The sequence below is a fragment of the Sminthopsis crassicaudata genome, chromosome 1 (genome assembly GCF_048593235.1).
Source record: "Sminthopsis crassicaudata isolate SCR6 chromosome 1, ASM4859323v1, whole genome shotgun sequence".
Classification (NCBI taxonomy): Eukaryota; Metazoa; Chordata; class Mammalia; order Dasyuromorphia; family Dasyuridae; genus Sminthopsis; species Sminthopsis crassicaudata.
The window spans coordinates 71,530,757-71,547,102 of record NC_133617.1 but is presented as its reverse complement, the minus strand read 5'-3'; the positions used below and the strand labels follow the sequence as shown (position 1 = coordinate 71,547,102).

The 16,346-nt window shown below is 53.1% G+C and overlaps 1 protein-coding gene across 1 annotated transcript; it reads left to right on the top strand.

The window, feature by feature from the left end:
- The first annotated feature begins 18 nt into the window (after positions 1-18).
- On the top strand, positions 19-14,669 carry PRKCSH (PRKCSH beta subunit of glucosidase II). The gene is made up of 18 exons (XM_074311172.1): positions 19-183; positions 593-716; positions 882-998; positions 2,316-2,411; positions 2,501-2,558; positions 2,839-2,956; positions 3,920-4,049; positions 4,387-4,471; positions 5,341-5,419; positions 6,198-6,284; positions 6,913-7,077; positions 7,516-7,606; positions 11,279-11,348; positions 12,714-12,803; positions 13,407-13,481; positions 13,599-13,698; positions 13,830-13,985; positions 14,215-14,669. The coding sequence occupies exons 1-17, from the start codon at positions 34-36 to the stop codon at positions 13,974-13,976; spliced, it is 1,782 nt and encodes a 593-aa protein (XP_074167273.1). The 5' UTR covers positions 19-33; the 3' UTR covers positions 13,977-13,985; positions 14,215-14,669.
- The last annotated feature ends 1,677 nt before the right edge of the window (positions 14,670-16,346 follow it).

The window sequence follows — 16,346 nt, the reverse complement described above, 5'->3', positions numbered from 1 at the left end:
CCGCCACTCTCAACATGGCTGCCAGAGTGCTCGATGCCGCCCCTCTTCCGGGCATTCGGGATTGGGCAGCAAGCCGGAACTTCTGCTGTTCCTTACTTCCGTTTCCTGTTCCTGGCTAGCGCCGGATCGGGCGTGTGCTGGCGAGCAGGGGCGCTCGAGGGTGACTTCTGGCTCCGGCCTCGCGTAGGTCCCCCGGCTGGATGGGTGGGTGGGAGGCTGATGAGGGCCTGCATTTGTGGTGAGGGGCCTACATCGGCCGAGGGGGAGGGAGGCGGAGAAGTGGGGACTCCCATTGGCTGAGAGGGAGTGATGTGGGACTCCCATTGACTGGGAGGAGGGCGCCGGACTTTCCGTGACTGGGAGGGGGGTGATGGGGTCTTCCATTGGCTGGGGGGGGCTCCCACTGGGCGAGGGTCGCCTCCGGGCCGCAGCGCCTGGGAGGCGGATACGTCCCTGCAGTTAGCGTGAGGTCATTGGTTGCCTGCCTTGTGAAGCTCTTGTAGGAAAGGTGAGCACGGGCGCTCCTTTCCCCGGGCCCTCACCCTCCCCCCCCCCCCCCCCCCCCCCCGTGTCTTTCCTCGTGCCCCAAGAGTTGCCGCTGCTTCCCGGGCCCAGCGCGATGTTTGTGCCGCCGCCGCCGCTGCTGCTGCTGCTGCTGCTGAGCTCCGCCGCCGTTGCCGTGGAAGTCAAAAGGCCTCGGGGCGTCTCCCTCACTAGTGAGTCCCTCGCCAGAGGCTTGGGGGGGGCTCCCCGGAGCCTCTCAGTGGCATTGGGGCCGGAGCCTGGGGGCTGCAGCCTCGCGCGGGGCTGCCGGGAATAACGCGCTGTGTCTGACCTGAGGTGGGTGGGAAGCTAAAGGCATTTTTCTTTGCCCTCTCCAGATCATCATTTCTATGACAAAACTAAGCCTTTCACCTGCCTGGACGGGTCCTCCACGATCCCTTTTGATCAAGTAAATGATGACTACTGTGATTGTCAAGATGGCTCAGATGAACCAGGTGGGGAGGAGGGACCCACGGGAGGAAGGCAGGAGTGCTCCCTGAGTGCTCCCAACTACATCCTCAGGTGGAAGGGAAATGGCTGTATATCAGCAGCAAGGAGCTCTCCTTAGTCTTCCTTTTTTCCTGTTTCTCTCTCAATCTTTTTGTGTACATCTTGGTGACTTTTTAGTCTCTCTGTGTGTGGTCCAGGCAGTCCACATGGCTGGGACTCTGTCTCTCTTTCTGTCCCTCTGTTTCTCCATCTGTGCCCATCCATTTGTCTCAACATCTTCATTTTTCCCTTTTGTGTGTATTGATCTCTCCATTTACTGTCCACTTGTCTCTGCATCTTCACAGACATGCCTGTGTTTGTGTGTCTTTCTGTTTGAATCCATCCATCCGCCTCAGTGTCTGTCCCATTCGTGTGTTGTCCCACTGGTTTCCCTTCATTATTTTTCTGTGTGTTTGTGAAGATGTACGACCACCTTCCCACTTTTGTGTTCACCCGTTCATTGCTGTCAGGCCATCTTTGGGCATCTGTTTCTTAATCTGCGTCTGCCTGTCTGGGGCTAGCCATGTGTGTCTCTGTCGGTTTTTCCTCCCAGCTTTCTGTTTCTTTGGAACTGCCCGTGTCCATGTTTCCATATGTCTGCGTTTTCCTCTGTGGATCCTTGTGCCTATGACAGACACTTATCTGTGTGTCCGTCTGGGTTTGCCAGTTTTGGTCTCTTTCAAGTCAGCAAGGATTTATTAAGTGTCTCCTATGTGAGCCAAGCCAAAGCTATTGCAGATCAAAGAAGGCAAAACCAAAAAATCCTCTGTCCTCGAGACAAAACGGAAACTACTGTGAACAGACAAGGTATAGACAAAGTATATTGGAAATAATCTCAGAGGGAAGACATGAGGATGCAGAGAATTCCAGGTATGGGAGACAGTCAGTGAAAATGCCTGGAAATTGGGAAGCAGAGAGGCAGGAAGGAAGCCATTGAACCTGGATTGCTGAGAATGAGTCTGGTAAATGTAAGAAGATTGGAAAGATAGACAGGAGCCAGCTTATAAAAGGTTTTAAAAGTCAAATAAAAGGATTTTGTTGTTGATCTCCATTCTTGCCTCTCCATTCCTGTGTCTTGTCTGTGTCTGTATTTCTCCTCTGTGTCTATGTTTGAGCCTCTGTGTGTGTCCCCATGTAGTTTTCTTTGTACCTACCTCTGTTTCCCTTTGTTTGTTTTTCTGTCCTCTGGCCTGTGCCTCAGCACATTGCTTCATCATCCACCTTGGATCACTTTATTTCAGTGGGATGTAGTAATAACTTCCCCCTCTCTCCATGACTGTCAGGGACTGCTGCCTGCCCGGAAGGACGCTTCCACTGTACCAATGCTGGCTATAAGCCCCACTATATTCCCTCGAGTCGTGTCAATGATGGCATCTGTGGTAGGTCCTTTGAAAGCCGGGCTAGGGAGGGGGCAGTGCGAGGGCAAACGTCAGGTCGGCCTCACTGGCACTCTGCTCCCCTCCCTCAGATTGCTGCGATGCCACAGATGAGTACAACAGCGGCGTCGTCTGTGAGAACACATGCAGGTATGTGGCTGCAGGAATAGCTCCCTTGTCCCTGGCAGGTGCAGGCCCCCAGTCCCAGTCTTGAGAGTGTACTTGAGTTCTCAGGCACCGGCACACACAGAAGTAAACCAGGTTTGGCATGCTCTCCATTCTCTCCCCATGATTGCGGTTTCTCAAAGCTTGGCTGGAACCCACCCGCCTTGGGGAGCCATTAGAAAGCTGTGAGAAGTTTGGTTCCAGAAATTCTGCTGTCCCTAACCCTCGTATGCTTTCTCCTCATTCACTTTGGCTGTCCCCTTAGGGAAATGGGCCGGAAGGAGAAGGAGACTCTGGAGCAGATGGCAGAGGTTGCCCGAGAGGGCTTCCGGCTCAAGAAGATCTTGATTGAAGAAGGGAAGAGGGGCCAGGAGGAGAAGCGGGTGAGGCAGCGCAATGTTCTTAGCCTAATCCTTGGGGATTGCCCCACGTGGAGAAAGGCCAGGGCTTAAAGTTAACTCCTGAGTCCCAGGTCAACTCCTTCCTGTGTGCTTGTGGGTAAATCCTTTGATATCTCTGGGCATCTGTTCTCACCTATGAAGTGAGAGAGTTGGAAGAAATGCTTCCAAGACCTATTTCAGCTGATTCTGGTGATCCCTGATTGTATCAGGAGCCTAGAGGTAGAGGGGAAGGGAATAAGGATTCTCTCTCTGATGAAAACTATGGGGTCTCCCGTTTGTGTGATTTCTAAAAAGGTCCTGTTCTCCCTCTTGGACTTCTCTTCCCTTTACTTAGCCCCGAGATTTGTTCCAGAGCAAAGCAGATAGAATTGTGGCTGAGACAAAAGAAAAGTTTCCTCAATTCCTCTCTTGCCTTTGTTGAATGAATTGAAGTCTCTTTGCTCAGTTGAATATCTATCCCCTTGCCCCATTCACTTGGTGACTCTGCCCTTCATCTGATTCTTTACTAAAGACATTGAAAACTTCTTTTCTTCTTGGACCCAATGATTGCCCTCCCAATGTGGGGTGTGGACATGTGGGCAGGGACATCTTTCGTGTAGCAGGGTTAGTTTTTTGACCTTTGCCCAGCTGACCTAGGAGCTAGGGAGCTCCAGTTCCTGCTGGAGAGAATGGGATTAGTAAGGGCCAAAGAACTTGGATAATTATCAGCTTGTAGAATTTATTTGAAGCCAAATGGCTGGGTCTGAATTCTCTGTCCTCTCCTGTGGTAGAATGAAGGGATTGCCTTAGAGGATGCCTAAAATCCATTTTAGTTGTGCATTTAGGATTGCTTGGGGGTTTTTTCAGCTTCATCTTCAAGCTGTTTGAATGAGAGGGAGCCAGTCATGGGGACTTTGTCCCTGGCCATCCTGACCCCACTGAAAACTTTCTCTCTCATATAACCAGAGCAAGCTTCTTAGTTTACAAGAGTCGAAGAAGGCCCTGGAGGAGCAAGTGGCAATGCTGAGAGCCGTGAAGGAGGAGGCTGAGAAGCCTGAAAAGGAATTCAAGGAACGGCACCAGAAGCTGTGGGAAGGTAACCACCCCTCATGGCATCCCCTGTGCCCTCCCTCCCAGCACGAAACAAGATAGCGTTTATTCTCATTGGGGATTGTTAGCCACATTAAGGACTGAGAATGGGAGTGGAGCTGGGGGAGTCAGGGAAGGGGTAGGATCATGGGCAGGAGTTGAACCTGGAGGGGTGGAATTGGTTAGCAAACAACTTTCAAAGCAGAAACAAAGAGGACCAGGCCCTAGGGGGAAGAGGGATGGGAAGAGGAGTACCCCTTGCCTCTTCATTCCTCTTGGCTTTGGGAACAGTCTCAACTCCTTGCCAGAATAATAGAGTAATGAAACCGGTTGTTTGTGAACAGAGCAGCAGGCAGCAGCCAGGGCTGCCCGGGACCAGGAACAGGCTGCCAGTGCTTTCCAGGAGCTGGATGACAACACTGATGGAGTGTGAGTGCTGTGGGCTGTGGTGGGTACTGCTTCCTGGAGCTTCCCCCCTGCAGCAAACTCCCAGCTCTTGCACAGGAAGAGCAGTTTGCAGGTTTGCCCTCAGACCATTGTCTCCCCCCGACTTAGGGAAGTGGGACTCCTAGCCATTCAGCTAGGTAAATGGCTCTGAGATTGGAGAAGTCTCGGCTCAGGGTTTCTTAAAAACGTTTTCCACTCTCTTGACCCCTTTTCGTTCAAATTCTTACATGATCTCAGGTAGTAGTATTAAACAGTAGTACATTCAGACATTTAGTGATAATAATTTGGTAATCCCCCTTCCCCCCGCCCTTACATTCAGTTATGAGATCCTATGGTGGGGCCTTAGGTTGCCAGAGATGTTTTTAGCCTTGAGGTTGACTGTCTCCCCACATATTGAATGTTAAATGCCAAATGATGGGCTGAAGACCAGAAAGAAAGATAGTTTTGATATGGGCTAGAGAAGTAGCACATATTCTCTATATTCTCCCTGGATCAAAAATAACAACAGGACCAGAGATTCCAAATTAGAAAGAGACGTTAGAGGTCACAGTCCAGTTTGGTCATTGTACAGGTGAGGGAATCTTCAGGCGAGGTTAACTGATTTGCCCAGGGTCATAGAACTGTCTAAGGCAGGATTTGAACTTTGGTCTTCCTGATCCTGTTTGCTGTGCAGTAGTACCTGACTTCTAAGGTGCCCCGGGATTGAGGAAAAAATGATAAATTCTGATTCTGGGTAGAGGGTCTTGGCTTGGGGAAGTGGCTTATCGGCCTTCGCCAGCTGAATCCATACCACCTCCCCCTCCACACACTAAGTGCCACCAGGATCCCACTCCCTCATCCTCTCTCTCCAGGATTTCAGTGGCTGAACTTCAGACTCATCCCGAACTGGACCCGGATGGTGACGGGGCTTTGTCAGAGGCCGAAGCCCAGGTAATGGGATCCTCTGGGCAAGGGCCCAGAGAGGCTGGGAGAGCAAAGTTTGAGACTGGACTAAGCCTCACCCTGAGCTGTGGCCCAGAGGCCTGTGCATCTTGGAGCAGTGGTACCCCTTGCTTCCTGACTTGGTGTGTGTCTTCCCTTAAAGACCTGAGGATTGGGGATTGGAGGGGCTGAGATGCAGACATGCGTGTCTCCCCTCCTCTCTTAGGCTGGGTTTAGAAAATATTGACCATTCCTCTGGTAATGATGGGGCTCAGGTGGGAGCCCTGTGTTCTGGGATGTGCACATACACCTTCCCAGCTAGTGATGGGCAGTGGAGGAAGCCTTCTCTCCTTCCCTCAGTGAAGCCACAGGGCAGGGGAGCTCCCCCAGGTAGGCACTGCCAACAGGCGGCAGTGCCACTTCAGGGAGCCTCTCCAGGAAGTCCTCATTCTGTGGTGGGGAGGGGGGCTTCAGCTTCACTCCTATTAGGTTTAGGCCTCTCGTCTTCCCATTGTCTGGCTCCCTGATATAGATGAGAGTCCCCAAGGGGTTCTGGAGGGCATTGAAGGAGGGTGCCCTCTTTGCCTCCCCCTGCTGTCAGGGAAGTTCCAATTCCAGATGGTCCTAATTGTGGGGCCTTGGTTGAGTAACATGCCCTCTCAGCTGTTTTCTCATTAGTAAAATGGGGGTGACAACACTTGTGCACCAGCCTTGAGGGCAACTTGTAAGGAAAGCCCGCGCAGCCTCCAGCACTGAGAATAGGCCTTGCTCTTGTTCTCTGCTCCAGGCTCTGCTAGGAGAGGCCTTGCAGGTGGATGCTGTCAGCTTTCAAGAAGGCCTGTGGGCGGCCATCAAGGATAAGTACAGGCAGGAGGTTAGTAGCCTGGGCCAGACTGCCGAGGGGTCCAGGAGGTGTAGGGGCCGGGGTGTGGGGTGGACTCCAGCCAGCAGAGGGAGACAGCAGCACGTGTGGCCAGGCTGAGCCAGACCCCAAGGGACGCTGTGACCTCACAAAGGATCCGCTAGCCCCCGGGAGGCAGGAAAGTAGGCAGAGTGGGGCTAAGATTTCGTTCCCTGGAGCCCATCCATCCCAACCAGCTGGGCCTGGCAGCAGCAGATGCTGCCATTCCTGATTAACAAGGCAGCTGCCACCCTTCTTCCTCCCCACTCACTGCCCTAGCTTGTGGTCACAGCATCAGTCCCTGCCTGCCCCTCCCCCAGGTGGGCCCTCATCTGGCAAGAGCCACACTCCCTTCCTCTCTGGTGATTCAGCAACCCCTCCTCCTCTAATTCTGATTCCTCAGGGTCTTTCTTTGACTTAGGGACTTTCTTAACTCAAAAAAGCAAGGAAATGAGGGCAGAATATGGACCTAAGAACACAAATCACTGGGTGTGTGTTGGGATAGGAAAGGGGGGGAGGGATTGGTAGCCTCCAGACCTGGCAGTGGGAAAGAGAAGGCATTGCTTCTGTCCTCCATACATTTCGACTTGATACTTGCTAGTCCCTGCCCACTGTGCCACCCCTGGCTGAAGCCCCTGCAGAGGAGACACTAGAGGTCCCAGAAGAGCCTTCCCCAGTAGAGGATGAAGATGAAAGTCCTGGGTTGGATGAAGAAACAGAGGAGGATGAAGAAGATGAAGAAGAGGAGAGCCCTGAAGAGGATAAGGTGGGGCTGAGTGGAAGCAAGCCTGGCTTCTGAGGAGCCTGGGGGGGAAGGGAGGTGGGGGCAGACTCTGGCTGGCTTCCTGGAAGCCCATTAAGAAATGGCAATCACTAAAGCTGCTCAGGCTGACTACAGCTGGATACAGGGGAAAGGCAGAAATGTCTCTTTTCCAGGGCCCAGGGGAATGGCTTAAAAGGGATGCTGCTCCCTGGTGCTAGCAGGAATCTGTTAGTTGGCTCTGCCTGCCCTTCCCCTCCTCCCAGCCCAGCCTGGATCAGTCTTTGTTTGGGCTCAGGGCCTGGGTATTAGCAGCCCCTGCAGCGGATGAAAAGGTTCTCTGGGGAGAAAGGTATGAGGTCGGGCAGAGCCCAGGTGGCAAGACCGGGGGCACTTGGGCAGGGAGCCAGGGATTTGGGTTCACCTTGTCTGTCACCTCCCCAGGAGCCCTTGCCCCCACAGTCAGTCAAGGTGGATGAGGAGGTGAAGGACAAGATGCCCCCGTATGATGAGAGAACCCAGGCCTACATTGACGGTATGTGGGGAGGGCTTCCAGGGAGGGGAACATTTGGAGCAGACTTGGCTTGGGGTATTTTGTCAGGGAACACATCTCATGGCCTTTGGCTAATGCTTGGCTCCTGGCTTGCCCCCTCTTCTTGAGGGGGCCTTGTCTAGCATCTCGGGGATTTTCTGTGGACACCACTTAGTGTTTGTTTAGAAAATATTGACCGTTCCTCTTCATACAAATCTTGTGTCCATACCAGGAATGGGCTCTCCTCTCAGGAAGCTGTGTTCTACTTCCATTCCCACTGAAAAAGTTAATTCACATTGCAGGTGTTGGTGCCTGCTCCGGATCTAGGGAGTGGATGTGATAGGCAGCCTAGAGGAGCTCAAAAGAGGGGGGAAATTGCTGGAAGTTTCCGGGGGGGGGGGCGGGACATGTGTTTCAGTCTTAGAGGATTTGGCAGAAATGGAGGTATTGTTAGAGGCCAAGAAACAGAAAAGCTGTGCTCAGCAGGGATGATATAGTCTCAAGCCAGAGGGTGAAGACGTTTTTGAGAAGGGGGTGATGTAATAAAAGGTGTTCTTGGAAAGATGAGAATCCTGATATCTGAGCTAAGAACTTTAAAGGATTTCAAGGAGGTGGGCAGGATCTTAGCAGCCACCATGTGCTGCCCTACCATGTTACAGATGACAAGAAGGTCCATAGAGGAAGTACCTTGTACAGAGAATTTATGACAAAGGTTCCACTAGAAACAAGGCTTCCTGACCCTGGTCCAAAACTCTGCACTAGAAAACATGAGGTGATGAGTACCCGAGAGTGTCTGACAACAGTGGGAGTGAAGAAAGGCACCTCTGAATGACTGCCAGGGTCTTGGCTAGGCTGGCACACATACAAGCTGACATGACTAGGATTGTTGTTACCCTTTCTGAGTATGATGGCTGGGTGGTGTCTTGGATCATTATTGGGGGAGTGGGAAATGAGGGATGGGCCTCCCTTTCACCCAGGGTGGCTTCTTGGAAGGTTCTGGTTTCATGTATAAGCTGAGGGAGGTGGAGAAGGGGATTAGTCAGTAGGGGACTAGCAAGGGAGTACATGGAGAGCATCTTCTAGCTATTAGATAGTACTGTGCCTTGGGCTCTGGAACCAAGACCACGGACACCCACCCTCTGATGAGAAATAGATTTTCCCTATGTAGAGTCCCAGGTAGAATCTATCAGGAAACTGAGAAGGCAGGAATAGTTGTTTGTCCACCCAGGGCCACCTGCCAGGCAGCCATGCCTTACCTTGTGACCCTTGCTGGTTCACATCCCGTTACCTGTAGCTAACTTCTTACTTTCTCAAAGTACCAGCATTGCTCCCAGGGCCCTGATAGTGCCCACAGCCTTCAGAAGGGAACCACCAGTGCCATGCTCAGCTGATTCTAGCTTTCTCTGCTCCTGAGTAGCTCTGAGACCTGAGATAGCTCACTGCCCTCACAATGAGGATGTTGTCCTGACCAACCTGAAGTCCCCTAGAGACACAGGAGGCAATATGCATAGGATGGGATGGGGGGGAGGGGGGCTCTAGTTTGCCCCTTTTGTCTGCCCTGTCTCCCCAGGCTCTGAGCAGGAAGCTGCCTGTGAGTCATGGCCTGAAATGGGAGAGCCTACAATGGGTTGGGGGCAGGGAATGCAGGTAGTGCTGGTGTAGATACATGAGATGATTCGGGGCTAGGTCAGTCTCTAAGACTCGGGGAAGGATGGGAGGCCTGATTTCCCATCTCCCACAGCAGATTATCCCCATGCCTCCACCATCGGCATTGGGGAGAACACCGCTTCTGCCTGCACCAATGTCAGGGCAGCTCTGTGATGTGCCCAGTGCTGGGCACAGCCTAGGGACAGTGGGGGGAAATCATCCCCAGGGGCTGGCCAGATAGGGGGGGCTTCAGAACCAAAGAAAATTATTGAGAAGGGCCCAGGGCTAGCCCAAGGGGGTTGGGCCTGACCCTGGATGTGTGCTGGGAAGCCCCTTAGGGGTGGGGCTTTGGTGTCTCTTGCTCCCCTTTGCTGCCTCCCCATGGGCCCTGGGCTTGTTTGTGAGTCTTTACTAGGCACTCTGGCTCTAGCAGTGGGTGAGGGAGGAGCCAGCAGGGCCCCCCTGGGGAGCCTACAGTGAGCAAGGCAGAGAATTTTCTAGGCCTCCTGCTGAGAAGCCAGGATTGGCTGAAACCCAGGTCCTAAGCTGCCCTGGGCAATGGCACCTCCTGACTTGGGGCTCCTCACCCAGGCTGATTTCCATCCATGCTCTGAGTGCCAGCTGGAGCTGGGGCATTTGAGGGAGTTTGAGCATCCTTGCTGCCTCTGCTGCAGAGGCCTAAACTGACACTCCCTGGGGGAGGGGGAGGGCTTTGCCAAACCTGCCCTGCTCTCGGAGCTTAGAAGAAAGACCTCTGGGCAGAGCATTTCTGACAGCTCAGAAAGTAGTGGAAGCTGTGGTGCCCAAGGCCCTTGGAAGGAGCTGGCTTTTAGCTGAGCTTCCTCTCAGCAGCGTCACTTGGGGGTTCCCAAGAGGGGAGCTTGTGGGCGTGTGCCAGTGTGAGCATAGAGGTCTGTGTGTGTGCAGGTGTCCTGTGATGTGGGCGTAGGGTGGTGAGTAAAACCTGCTGTCCATGATGTCTCTGGATGGCCCTAGGACCCCATCATTCTTCCATCTGGTCCGTCAGATGGAGTGGCTTTATGGGCATAACATTTAGAACTTAAAAGGGCCCGGGAGGTCTCTCAGTCCATCCTTCCCTTTTACTGGGAAGGAAGCTGAGACTCCAGGCAAATAACTTGACTTGTGCTAAAGTCACACATTAGTAAATGGTAGAATCAGCCTTGGACCTCCTGCCTTTGGAGGGATTGTGCACTCACACTCAGGGACTACACAGAGATCCTGCCTGAATAAAGGCATAGTTTTGGAGATCCTGAGAGTGTGAGGAAGATGATTCTTGGGCAGGGAAGCGGAAAGGAGTTTGTGAGAGATGGGGGCCTATCAGAAGAGGCACAACTTTGACACAGTTCTCTCCTTCCTGGGGCTCTGAGAGTCTTGAGGCCTTCTGCCTGAGATGGGGCCCAGGGAGAAGACAACTTTATCAGGATTGGGTGGGGAGTGCTGGCTTTTCAGTCCTGAATGATTGTATTAGGACCCCTCTGGGAGTTAGGCAAGAAACCTCCCAATCTGATGCCCTGGGTTGTTCCCTGGGTTCTGCCTTATTACATGGGTTTAGGGTTTAGGACCTGGGAGGACCCAGAAGATAACTGCAGTGTTGGGGAAAGGATCCCCAGCTATGAGGGGTGAGCAAGTCCTGTTCTGAGGCTCCCATTGCTTTGAGCCTTTGTTCTGTATTTCAATGTTCCTTTGCTCTGCTGTGTTGGGATAGAAAAAAGAGCCTGGGTTTTGAGTTCTGGGGCCCATGTTCAGGTCCTAGTTCTGCAGTCAGGCCTAACATGTGGGAGTGTAGACACCAAAGGGCCACATCTGGCTGGCCGCCCACTGTTATATAATCCCCCAAGCTAACAATAGGGTGGAAAAGTAAAAAAATTTCTCATTGTGTTGATTCCTTCACAGATGCTCTTTAAGGGCCTTCCAGGCCTATGGTTGTCTCCCCTGAGATATTGAGGGGGGGGGGAGATAATTTGACATATCTCCCATCCCATTATCTGGGTGTTTTGTGCCTTCCAGCGGCCCAGGAAGCTCGAGACCATTTTGAAGAAGCAGAAAAGTCATTGACAGAGATGGAAGAATCCATCAGGTAGCTCTCTGGCCAGGGCTCAGAAGGGAGGTGGGTCCTAGTCAAGGATGGGGGAGGGGAGGGAGGGACTCTTTAGAAATGCCTTGAGAGAAGCCTTAAGCTTGCCCTTCTAATGCCCCTCCCCCAAGCCCCTGTAGAAGATTGAGCTTGCCTCCCTCGATCCTTCCTGTTCCCAGGCCTGGGACAGAAAAGGAACAGACTCCTTTGCTGCCAGCACTAGTATTAAGTACCAGGCAGAACCTGGGACTTTGCACCAGGGAGATGGAGACAAGGTAGCACAGAGACTGTTAGGACTTGAGGTGTGGATACACATGGCTGTGGGACAGATGATATCCAGGAGTGACCACTGATCTCTAGTACAAGAGGGGCTGCAATCACTTAGGCCTTTGATCCCCTCCATGTCTTCATGTGGAAGGCGTGAACAAAAGAGGGCCTCTTCTGTTATCCCTAGGCTTGACAAGTAGCTTGGTGTCTTTGTCCTGGAACTTTGCCCTTCTGGTATCCATTCTTTCCTCTTCCTTTCCATGGGGCATTCCACCCTTCCACCAAACCATCCTCTGGGAAGCACAGTGAGTGGGAAACAGCAGTCCCCTGTTTAGGAGGGGAAATTTGGTCTTATTCTCCACGAAGAGGGAGGGAGGGTCTCCTAGCTTTACTGGCTCAAGACCCTTGTGGAGCAGGGTTCAGGCACCAAGAGCTGGGGAGGAGGGAAGGGAGCAGAGACACCCAGATAGGCTCCATAGGATGCTGGGGAGGAGCTTGAAGGCTGCTCTCTGGTGCATTGAGACAAGGCATTAACGAGGGCCCTCGGCTTAGCTGAGTTGCTCTGGGAGGGGGTGGGGGTGAGGAGAACCCAAGCCTGTCACCACCTTCTGTAGGGCCCCAGGGTTCCAATAATTGAGGGTAGCCTTGGTTACAAGGAGGTACAGAGGTGACTTCAGAAAGAAGTCCTGTCCCTGATGATAGAGAAAAAATCATGGCTCCCTGGGGCCTCCCAAGTCAGAACTGGGGCTGAGGGGAGGGCAAGATAGTGGCTAGATTGGAACCCAGGCCATTGGGGAGGATCAGGAGACCTAAAGGCCCAAATCCTGTGTTACTCTAGATTTTAGGATTTGCAGGGCTCTGAAAACAGCAGAAAGGGGCTTTGGGCCCTTGGAATGTGAGAGCTGGGAAGGAAGGAGTCTTACTGGACTAGGAAATGGACCTGGCCAGGATCACATGGGAAGCAGCGGGGCCAGGATGTAAACCCGGTCTCTTCCCTCTGGGGCTCACTGATGATCCTTTGGCCTCAGGAAGGCTCTCTGACCCAAGGTGGGGAGATTGCTAGGCACCCGCCGACCCATCCTGCCTACTCTCCCACTGTAGGAACCTAGAACAAGAGATGGCGTTGGACTTGGGTCCCAGCGGGGAGTTTTCTTACCTGTTTGGACAGTGCTATGAGCTGTCCACCAATGAGTAAGTACCTGGGACTGGCAGCTTTATACTTTGCTGAAAAAGAAGGGGGTTCAGGAAGAGGGACTTGAGGGGTCTCACAGGGCCCATGAGGGCAGGGAGAGCAGCAGAAGCCTGGGGTCCAGCCCCATGGCAGGAGTCGGAATGACCCTGAACGTAGATTCTGAATCTAGGCTCTCCCTGGCCTTGGTGGGGAAGAAAAGGGAGGGAGAGCAAGGGACAGGCCTTCCCTTTCCTGCTGACACACCATTTTGGCTATTTATATCTCATCTCAGAGCCTGGTGTTGGGAGTAAAACCCTGAGGGGGGAAGCTTGCCTGTGTGCATGAGCACCCAGATCCTGGGGGCGGCATTTGGGGAAAGAACCTCCAGGAGATGAGCTCCACTCCCCAAGAGGGGTTGAAAGTGAGGATGTCTACAGCTACCAATCCCCTTTCCCACATACCTCAGAAAGGAGGGGACGGGCCTAGGGCTTAGTCTTTGGAGCTGGCTCTCCCATGAAGAATAGGATGGCCACTGGGGTGCCACAGGAGATCTCAGCCTTGTATTTGGGCAGGCCTTCATGCCCCTCACCCTGGGTCACCTATGCCCTTTTCTATCTGTGCAGGTATGTTTATAGACTGTGTCCCTTCAACCGAGTCACCCAGAAACCTAACCACGGTGGTTCTGAGACCAACTTGGGGTGAGTGTCCTCACTTATTTAGCCTTATCTCCCTACCACCACTATGTCCCAGGACCTCAGCCTCCCCTTCCCTCACCCCTATGCCCCTGACTCTCAGCCTGCCTTCTCTCCCTGCAGCACATGGGGGTCTTGGGATGCGTCAGAGGAGGAGAAATTCCGAATCATGCATTATGAGCATGGGACAGGTTGCTGGCAAGGCCCCAACCGCTCTACCAAGGTGAGGACCACCTAGGGGTTGGGCTGGGTGGGGGGGGGGTAGAGGGGTGTGTAGGGTTGGATGGTGAAGGAACTGGAGTTGCAGTGGACACACATGTTCTCAACCCCACTGACATCCCTTGGCTCTCTCAGGTGAAGCTGGTATGTGGGAAGGAAACCGTGATCACAAGTGCCACGGAGCCAAGCCGATGCGAATACCTGATGGAGCTGGTGACCCCAGCCGCCTGCCAGGAGCCGCCCCCAGAGACTCCTGGGGATCCTGACCATGATGAGCTCTAAGCCTCCCAGGTATGGCCTTAGGGATGGGGCCCTCCCCTTTCCCCTCTCCCCCGAATTGGAGCCAGTCTGCTTATCATTCCTACCCACGCCATCCTGGAAGGAGACTGATTTCCTCCATTCACACTAACTCCCCCAAGCCTGCCTTGTCTTTTCTGACCCAACTTGGGATACCTGCCTCCAGGGACTTGGGGTGTGGGGCCAGCCTCTAGTAATCACCTTTTCTCATTTTTTCTTGCAGAATCTCAGGGGAAAAGTGGATACCTCCAGCACCTGCACACACATTTCCCTCCTAACGTTCCCCAGGCTACATGCCCTTGCCCACCATGGCTCCTTGGGATCCAGTGCAAAGGGCTCTGGCCCTGAATCTCCTTCCTTAGAAGGTTCATTGTCTTGATGAAGAGAGTCTCTGTGTGTGCATCCCCTTGAAGGCCACGAGGCTGCTTTGGATCAGAGTCCTCCCCCATTCCCTCTGGTCCAGCTGCTTAAGTGACTGGGACACTTTGCCTATCAGACCCCCCCTTCCAGATTGGCAGCTCCACCCATTGATGGGTGTCTTGATACCCTCTCACCCTGGTCTTGCCCCCGGCCCAGGCGATACTGCTGGCCATGTAGCCAAATGAGCAAGACCTGTGTGGGCGGGAGAGTCTAACCTTACTGTGACCTTGACACAATAAACTCAGATCCTTCCCCACAGCTGGAAGTTGACTCCTTATTCTCACTGCTGGAGAAAGAGGGGCTGGGGCAGAGAGGGGAGAGGGGTCCTGGGCCCCACCATTGCAGACAGACTGCCCTGCTAGGTAGCAGTGAACTGTGTCTTAAATTCAGATCCTGCCTTAGACTTGCAGATCACTTTTAGGCTTTCTTAGCCCTGGTTTCCTCCTCTGTAAAATGGGGATAGTAGTAATAGGACCTTTATAATGTGCTTTATTGCAAATCTTGCTATAGAAATGCTGGCTGTTATTTCACCCCCCTCACCCTCTTCTTCCCCCAGAGTCTGACTGCCATCCGCCCACCACTGAGCATGGTGTCCCCTCACAGCCCAGGAGGGACAGAGTACAAGTATTCTGTCCCCCATTCTAGATTTGAAGAAATCCAGTGTCTTGCTTACAAACACACCCCTGAGTGTTCGAGGTGGGATTCGCATTTTGATCCCCTTCTACTGAAGGGCATTAACCTCAAAATGTAGGAAAAGGCAAGTTCTCAAATGCATACATACACATCACACAACATATATGCTCAATCTCCTGCATACAAATGGGAGCAGATTGATAGCTTTGCTCTCTTAGATCTCTTCACATGCGTGCATTTACACATACATACACACACAAATACCCCAAACCCATAAGATTCTGAACTTTTATTTTCTGGCATGAAAAGTACAAATAATCCAACGATTCCATGTAAAAGTCTGTTACAGCGTCAGGCCTGTAATCCCATAATAAATAGTCTAAACTCAACGCAAAGTGTTTTTTTTTTTCTTTTTACAGTTTTTTTTTTTTTTGATCCTCCAACATTTACTCTGTCATGATTTGAAACCATCCGAATAAATAACAGGATGAAGTGAGGAGGAGTGGGCAGAGCCCCCTCCTGCCTGCCAGCCCCCTCCAAGGATGTGGAAGACCGAGGGCCCCCTCCCCTCCCCTCTGGGGAGCCCCAGCCATTCTGGGGGAAGGAGGGGGTCTGGTCATGGGAGCCTGGCTGAGTTTAGTTTTAGAAAAAAATATCCCAAGCTGTGTGGGTGGGGAAAGGATGGGGAGAGCCAGGCTGGGGGGAGGGGGCTCTGCCTGGGGAGTGGGAGTTTGGGGGAGGGGGGAGCGGGGAGGGGGCACCTCTCTCTCCTGCTCAGCAGAGCCCGGCCCTCAGGGCCCCCACTGTTCCCCCCCCCAAGCCCCCAGCCCGCCCTTATTGCTCCGAGAAGCCTCAGGACACGCTGCACACACGTGTGCACATACGTGCTCACACGTGTCAAGGGCAGAGGGGGAAAGGTCCCAAGAAACAGGGGGAGAGAGGAGGGAAGAGCAAAGGGCCAAGGGGGAGGACTCCTGGGGCTGGGCCTGGGGGGGTAGGGGGGGGGCCTCTCCTATCCCTCCTTCCCTCAGGGTCCACCCTGCTCTGGGTCTGGGGAGAAGGAGGGTGGGGTTAGAAAATTCACAAGAATAAATAGATCCGTGTAGATAAACAACAAGCTTAAGTCTTCACCAGCTAATAGAATGAGGACTGAAAAAAGTACCCAACAAGACAAGAGCAAAATCATAGAGCACATCGAAAAACCCCACCGAACAACCGCCCGGATCCTGCCGCCCGCCCGCCGCCCGCCCGGGCCGGCCTGGGCACTGGGCCCCGCCAGCCGCTCTCTCCAGTGACTCAGAA

Bases quoted from the DNA above. Each gene is read 5' to 3' on its own strand.
- PRKCSH (XM_074311172.1), top strand. From the start codon at position 34: ATGCCGCCCCTCTTCCGGGCATTCGGGATTGGGCAGCAAGCCGGAACT. The intron at 999-2,315 runs GTGGGGAGGAGG...CATGACTGTCAG, and splicing joins AGATGGCTCAGATGAACCAG to GGACTGCTGCCTGCCCGGAA. The intron at 6,285-6,912 runs GTTAGTAGCCTG...GATACTTGCTAG, and splicing joins AGGATAAGTACAGGCAGGAG to TCCCTGCCCACTGTGCCACC.